Source organism: Alligator mississippiensis, chromosome 9, assembly GCF_030867095.1.
Source record: "Alligator mississippiensis isolate rAllMis1 chromosome 9, rAllMis1, whole genome shotgun sequence".
Lineage (NCBI taxonomy): Eukaryota > Metazoa > Chordata > Crocodylia > Alligatoridae > Alligator > Alligator mississippiensis.
This window is the reverse complement of record NC_081832.1, coordinates 27,106,912-27,114,896: the sequence shown is the minus strand read 5'-3', so window position 1 is coordinate 27,114,896 and position 7,985 is coordinate 27,106,912. Positions and strand designations below refer to the sequence as shown.

Here is a 7,985-nt window from a genome sequence, read left to right as displayed (position 1 = left end):
GCCTTCATTCAGGTAAGGGGGCATATGTGCAAGTGGAGCCCCACGTGTGCCTAGTCAGCCCCTCTCCTTGCTGCCTTCTGTATAGAATATCCCAGTTTGGGAGGAGTACAAGACATACCTATCTAGTCAGTCTATTTCTTGTAGATTGACTAGATCTGTATCTCAGCATCCCATGGCATGGTGGGGACTCACCTAGCCCCCTAAGCTTCTTACACCCTGTATCCCAACATGGTGTCATTCCAGACCCTGCTGGAACTATCACAAAGAAGACAGGGCAATGTTGCTCAAAAGAATCAGCTGCACTTCTTTATCTCAGTGATTTTTATGCCCAGCACGCTCAATTTATGAATCACATAAATGTTTGAGTGCCAGTGCTGCAACCTTCATGTAGGAATTGCTGAATAAGCTGAATTTTTTTCTGCTGCTTGTGTCAAAGGGAAGTACTGAAGGCTAGCAATTCAAGAAGGGAGCTGGCAGGCAGACCTGGGTTCTGTTCTGATTTTGCTGCTGTTTCTTTATCACAGGGCTGGGTAATTATTTCTGCTGGCAGGCTGCTTAATGAGTTTTGGTGAGCTGCTGAGAGCTGCACACACAAAATCTTTCAGGAGATATCATTTTACCAAATTATAGATAAAAAAAAAATCGTATACTAAAAATCAAACATCTACTATAACATATTTTAATCTTATTTAAAAAAATAATTTTTGTCCTGATTTATGTTTTTTTGAGTAGCTTATATAGAGGTGATTGCATAATAGCTCAAAATAAAGTCTTAGTCTCGTATATTGTGTGGTTGGGGGTTGTGTGTGGGTGAGTGTGGGCGGGGTATGTGTGCAGGGAAGCTGCCTGTGCTAGGTCCCGGGAGCTGGCTGGGAGTACGATGAGGTGGGGGGGGCGGGGAGTGCAGACAGCAGAGCTCAACCGGGAGGTGCAGTGCAGGTATGGTCAGCCCCACTTCCTCCTGCCCTGGCCTACAGCTGCCAGGCACCACTCTGTGTGGGATCAAGCCCTACCCTGCTCCCATCCTGAGCAGCCTGCATCACGCTTCTACCCATACCTGCACCCATGCTGTGTTTGGCAGCTCTTGCCCCAGAGTGCAGGGCTCCAGCTCTAGCTCCCGGCCGCCTTCCACCCATTCGGCCGCCCACTGGTGGCTGCTCGTCACTGTGGGTGGCTGAGTGGGTGGAAAGCAACTAGGAGCTAGAGCTGGAGCCTTGTGCGTGGGGCAGGAGTTGCCTGGCTGGGCGAGTGGTGCACTGCTTCCACATGCCACCTGCTGCCTGGAGGGCTTCCACTGCTGCATGGGGCTCATCTGGCAGCTTGTCTGGGAGGGCATGGGGGGGGTGTATGTGCCTCTTGATCTGAGTGGGGCGGGTTGCAGCTGGAGGCTGGGGCTGGGGGCTGCACTATGCTGCACTCAGGGCGGGCGGCGGTGGCACTGGGAGGGAACTATGGGGTTGGGGGGGGCCTATGGCAAAATTTGGGGTGGTTGCAGGCCACCCCACATAGCTCCCCTCCCAGTGCTGCACAATGTGGCCCCAGCCTGCCCTGAACAGATCTAGCGACACATGTCCCTTCGTGTCCTCCTGGATGAGCGGTGGGAGCAGCAGTGGGAGCTGCGCCCCCCGGACAAGTCACAGCTCTGTCTCAACCCCCCCCTCCCAGCTGGGCAGCGCCTACCCCAGCCCCACTCCCTCCGTCACTGCAGGAGGCGTTGATCTGCTCCCCACCCATGTCCCTTCCCTCCCCTTTCACCACAACAGACTTACCAGCTGCCTACAGCTGTATTGGAAATCGGATTGTATCAGCCAATATGCCTCCTTAAAAATCAGCCATCAGAATCAGCCCCCAAAATCTCGATCGGTACACCTCTACTCAGAGCAATCCTGTTCCACCTTGCTTAAGTCTCTGAAAATAAGTTAACATGCTCATTTTGTAACATAACATCTTAGCCTTATGACTAAGTCACAGAAAGTACAGAGCAGAAAAAGGATCTTTTTGCATGAACTGTTTTTCAGGGACTTGTGCAGGGTGGAATAAGATCAAGCCTAGGTACCTAAGGTCTTGTTAAGCACCTAATACGTGGAATAGGATCTGACCCTTAAACTTTGTGTGCCTGTTTTCTCACTTGGAGGCAATGTTGTTAGTACTAGGGTATTGTGAATGTTTTGGAAGCTATTGGGCTTAGATGGACAGTGCTATGGGAATACTAGGGCTGGCTATATATTTCTCCTCCATGAGGAGATAAATCCTTCAAGGAGAACTCAGCTAATGAAGGGGCTGGAACTACACAGGGAAGAATAGAATTCAGTCACTCTCCTGTAATTGTGATGGCGCTACAGGCTTAAAGCATCTATTTTTGCTAACCCTACTTGTACCTGAATGCAGCTATGTGGTTTGATGGGGGGAAGGAGCCAGATAACAGTGCTTGTCCTTCTGATTACAGATGATGAGGATGTGTTCTTGTGTGGAAAGTGTAAGAAGCAGTTCAACTCACTGCCAGCATTCATGACTCACAAGAGGGAGCAGTGCCAAGGAAATACTCCTTCATTGGCTACGGTCTCTTTGGCCACCAACAGTGTGTACACGCCATCTATCACATCGGTGCAGCCAGCTCAGAGCGCCAATCGACAGGTAGTTATGCTGGGCACCAGGAGCCTCTGTGCCACAGACTCTTGAGGGCGAGGGAAACTCAGAATGAATGCTGTGTCTGGTTACACTAGGTTTGAAGTCTCCCATTGGGACATCTAGTTTGACCCTCCCCACCTTGTTTTTCACCTTCTGGCATCCTTTTGCAAAGTCCAGATAATCCCTTTACTATGAGCTTTCATTCAGAACAAATGCCTCCATGCTTTTTAGTAAAGAGTTAAAAATGGGTTTGAAGTTACATTCTTGTTGTTATGGTAATACTAATTCTAGCTTTGAGTGCAAGTTTCATGGCCCTACCAGGCTTGCCAGTTCCTGTGAAACTGGCTGCTGATTCTTCCAAATATAGGGTTGGGCCTATTTTTGACACAGCAGCATCAGCTGTGGACCTGTGTAGGGCTTCCACCACAGTGGGCAGTGGCATTTGCTGTGGATGCTGCCAGCAGGTTCAGGAACCTAGATGCAGACCCTGCTGGTGGTGTCCACAGCTGACACTGCTGTCCTCCTGCACAATGGAAGCTGCTGCCTGGAACCCCAACCTGGAACCTGCCAGAAGTGTCAGCTGTGGGTGGGCAGCAGCGTCAGCTGTAGACACTGTTGGCAAATTCTGGAACCTGCTGACTGTGCCCATAGCTGATGACACCACTGCCTGCCTGCCCATTGCAGCAGAAGTCCCCATCTGGGTCCACAGCTGAGTGTCAGGGCTCCTGGCAAACTACAGCTCTGGCTGGGTTTTGGAGGGAGGGAGGGAGGGAGAAAGAAAGAGGAGAGAGAGAGAAGAAAAGAGAGAGACAGAGAGAGGGAGATGGATGTGGCCCTTGACAAGTCCCCAAAACTTACTAAATGGCCCTCCAGTTGAAATAATTGCCCACCCCATTTTAATCAATCTTCAGCGCAGGTCACCCTTAATAGCCAACATGGTTTGAATTGTCAGCAAGAGTGATTTCCATATTCCATCTCCACTCCCCTGAGCACTTAGTTTTCCTAGGACAAGATGGGTTAGTCCTTGGTTTCCTCAGGAATTCCAATATAGTTCCCTTTTTGTTGTTGGTTCTCTCAGTCAGATGATGGCAGGATAGAGCCAAAAGCAAAAATTCAATCAGTAAATTAAATCAATAAATCTTTCTCATGGCCATCAGTAGAGCAGAGTTTCCCATAGCAAGTGGCCAGTGGTTCAATAAAGAGCATGTCTCCATTTTTATTAGCATTTCAGAGGTTATAATCTCTCTTAATAATTTTGAGCCCTAACGCATTTTTCCTTCTTTCAGCAAATTTCCACATATATCACAGTTCCCCCATCTCCTCTGATCCAAACACTAGTGCAAGGAAATATCTTAGTCAGTGATGAAGTACTGATGTCAGCCATGTCTGCTTTTACATCCCTGGACCAACCAATGCCCACAGTGCAGCCCTCTGTACAGGTAAGGAGATGCATTTTTCAGATGGGCTAATTTCATGGGTAGGCACCACCTGATAACAAAACAGACCCCGAGAGCACTGTCTGCAAGCTTAGATGTCTGCCTTAATGCTGAAGCATGGATACCTCTGCAAACCCAACAGCAAGGGTTGGATCAGGGAAACAATCGTGATGCCTCTTGCAGTAGATTATGCAGCTTGCCATAATATATTCTTCCCTGCTTTTGTCCTTATGTGCTATGCCCAACAGTGAAATAATATTGATAAAATATAATCATTGGGTTTCATGGTCATTGCTCAGTTTGATTGATGGGACTCCTCTCTCAGAACTGTTGCTTTGTCTGCAAACTGATTTTGGCATTACTGTACTGACTACAGCCTTCACATCCTAAAAATTGTCTCTGTAAGCAGAAGAGCTTGGAACTTAAGATATGAAATGAAACTTTGTCTTCTCTAGAACATAGACATCCACCAGCACAGCAGAGTACCAGCTTACTGAGTGGTTTAAAAACAGATTGACCTGATCTCTGCTCAGCATCAATATGTGGTCATTACTCCCTTAATACCATAAATACTCTATGGTTAGCAAGCTGCTTGCATTTGATTGGAAAAGTGAGTTGTTCCAAGAAGTTGCTTTGCCTAAATGTGGGATCTTGAGTTATGAGTAGCACATGTTTGAGAATGTTATACCTCCAGCTTGATGTTGTTGGATCCAGGGTACATTTTCAGTGCCTTCTCTGACTATTTCTTCTTGTTCTGTTTTTAGAGCAGTTTGAGTATGCACACTGGAGCTGGATATCTTTCCCAGCCTCCCCCGCCTCCTCCACCCCCGCCTCCTCCCCCACCGCAGCCACCTCCGCCTACCCCTCAGACCCTGGGAGCACCAGGACAGCCAAGCACTGGTGGCAGTGGGGTGGTAGAGGTCTACAGCACGTCTGCCTCTATGGCAGGAAATGGCACAGTGGAGATACAGACTCTGGGAATGCAACCCTATCCACCCATAGAGGTAAAACTGTGACACAGGCCTTGCACTGCTGGCATTACCATCAGGGACATGCGTTAGGTGCTTCTTTATTCTTCTATCCAGCCAACAAGTGTGGGATGGTTACAGTTTCTATAAGCCAATTTTGTGAGCTAAGGAGAGGATGCTACTCATAAGTCACCTGAATTAGAAATACAATTTATCATAGACATTAGAGCCAGGGAAAGATATATTATGCTGTCTTATAATTGATGATTATTTCCTCTGTGGGAAAGTAATGTTCAGAACGATGTTGACAAGATGAAGGGAATTCAAAGGACAAGAAAAATAATTAAGGGGTTGGAAGGTATGATTTTTGAGGAGAGATTAGAAGAGATGAACATGTGCATTTTGCTATATTAAGGGGGAATAGCCTGCATATGACTACAAATGTTGGAAAAGAGGCCAAACTGGGATGAAAGAGGTATTGCTTAGAATAGTGCAAAAGAGTAGCAGTAGGTATAATGGGCCAAAGTTGTGCCTTGTGCAGCGGTTTAGTCACTCTTTAGTTAGGCAGATTACTGGACCAGAACATTGATCTGCTTGCGCAATCATAAGAAAGTAGAACTGGAAGGGACTCACAAGGTCATCTAGTCCAGCCCCCTGCTCAAGGCACCAGCCAAGTGACTCTTCAACATGTTCTTGAAAATTTCCAGGAATGGATATTCCAGAACTTCCCATTTTGGCCTCTTTAGGTATCTTGTTCCAATACTTTAGCAGAACACTTTATTAGAAAACCAGTAGTCTGACAGCCTCTCTTACAAGCTTTTATATCCTGTGTTACATCAAAGAGGCTTAGCACTTCTCACTGAACTTGTAAGTATATTTTTTATTGGTAACTGCACTATTTCAGGTTCCAAGCCAGTGTGTGGAAAGTGCAGTGTATCCATCTCCGCCAGTGTACAGCCCTGGGAAGCAGGGATTCAAATGCAAAAGCACCAACACTGCTGCTCCTTTGACCAATGCAGGTGGGGGAAATGTGGCGAGTTTTGATTCCACCTCAACTTCCAAAAGTAGGCGTTCCAAAAATGAGAGCGGGCTGCAGGAAGGTAAGTCTCTGTATGTCGAACCACCTTCCAAACACTAGATACCTACATCTTCATTGTCTTGCACTTGTAGATTGCAAACTCCTCACATTTTGTTAGCAAATATACACCTTGAAATGCTACAGAAAATGTACTGTACTCAGACCAGAGCTGTTTGAAATGTGGATGCTTTGGGCATTTTTACATGTTTAAGCACCGGGTGCTTTGAAAAGTGCCCAGTGCTGTGATGCTTGGAATTGTGTAAGTGGTGAAATGTGCATCAGTGCAAAGAAAATGTGATTGAGTGATTTTCTGATAACCTGAAAGGAATATGTGCATATTACTGGATGTGGCTGACCTTGCTGGGGTGGGGAAAGGCCAAAGGCAGGATGCTCCTACTTGCTAATCCCAATCTGCTGCTTACACTGAAGAAGGCCTTGAAGAAGCTACTGATATTTGGCTATTACATATTATAGCAAATGGAAATAGGCCCGTGGTTTCTGCATGGGAGTGTGTTTAATCTATGCACTGGTTGTTCTCTCCCCCTTATTATTCTATGGTTATACATTTAGCTCACACTTTAAATATGTCATTATCTCTGTGAGCATCTGCCTCTGAGCTGGCCAGTGAGATCCCACTGAAGAGTGTGCCCTGTATTTTTGTCCTGACTGTAAAGGGAAGTCAAGGCCCTATTGAACACAGTAGCTGGGGACTGCTCAACTTGTGCTAGCTGCCCAGAGTGCACTTTTTCTCTTTCAGGGAAACCTAAATCCCCCAAACTGAAATGCACTTACTGTGACAAGGCCTTCACCAAGAACTTTGACTTGCAGCAGCACATCAGGAGGTAATGGTCCTGTAACACAGGCTCAGTGGGAGTGGCTTGCTTGCCTGTCAGTTTGCTGCAGACAGTATACAGAAGCAGGGAGGGAGAGTGAAAAGCTCTGTATCATCAACAGATGCATGCACTGCACACCCCACCTTTGCCTCAGTGCTAGCTGGATGCTGGCAACACTCCCACCCTTGAACAGGGAGGAAAAGCTTGGGACTGCAGGCAGGCTTGGGGTTTACACCACTCCCTAATCAGAGCCCTGCTGGAACCTGGCCGCCCCCCTCAGCTCAGCTCAGCTCAGCTCAGCTCTGCAAGGGCAGGGAGAGCTGCTCTAGTGCCCTCTGGCATCCAGCCTGAGCCACTGCAGGCATGTCCCTGAATTTCCTCAGTCCAAAAGGATTGTCTGTATGGCTGGAAACTGGTTCAGCCTAGCCAGGTTAGACTAACCTGCAAAAGTTGAATCAATTCAGGCTCAGGCTTTTTGAATGTCTGTCCCTAACCTAAAAGGGTGAAATCTCTAATCTCAGTTTCTGAGCAGAGATTAAAAAACTCAGTATGTTATTGGCAGGATTCTTTTAAACATCAAGACCATCCTGAGGGCCCTCACATGGTGTTTCTGATCCTGAGCCAAGGAGGGAGTAGTGGAAAGTTCACTTTCCCTGCAAACTGAGATTGGTTTCTTCAGGCTGGGAGTAGGGAGTGGTGGGGGGGTACTTCCTGGTCATGGAGAAGGAGGGGTTTTATTTTAAGCCAAGGAAACAAAGTCAGTTTGGTCAAGGTAGAAAAATGTGCTAGCTACAGAGCTCCCCCTTTCCCACTCCTACCCCCTATATTCCTGGGCTATAACTGAGGGCCTTTTGACAGTAGTGGGAGGAGACAGTGGCAAACCCAGCCAGACAGCACAACCCAAGATGGGAGGTAGGGATTACCTGTGAAGGAGCAGCTAATTGCTTAATTGATGAATCATTAGGCTGCTCTGTTTTCCTTTTTAACCTCATAGGCTAGGACTGCTAGTCTCCTTTACTCCTTCCCCGCCCTCTCTTCTCCT

At 47.3% G+C, this 7,985-nt stretch overlaps 1 protein-coding gene across 2 annotated transcripts in view; it reads left to right on the top strand.

The window, feature by feature from the left end:
- The window catches only part of ZNF341 (zinc finger protein 341), a 47,204-nt gene that overhangs the window by 24,858 nt on the left and 14,361 nt on the right, over window positions 1-7,985 (top strand). For both annotated transcript variants that reach the window (XM_006267294.4, XM_014609471.3), the window contains exons 3-7: window positions 2,447-2,634; window positions 3,915-4,067; window positions 4,829-5,068; window positions 5,937-6,132; window positions 6,868-6,952. In XM_006267294.4, the coding sequence (XP_006267356.1) occupies window positions 2,447-2,634; window positions 3,915-4,067; window positions 4,829-5,068; window positions 5,937-6,132; window positions 6,868-6,952 (862 nt within the window). The remainder of the gene's footprint in view (window positions 1-2,446; window positions 2,635-3,914; window positions 4,068-4,828; window positions 5,069-5,936; window positions 6,133-6,867; window positions 6,953-7,985) is intronic.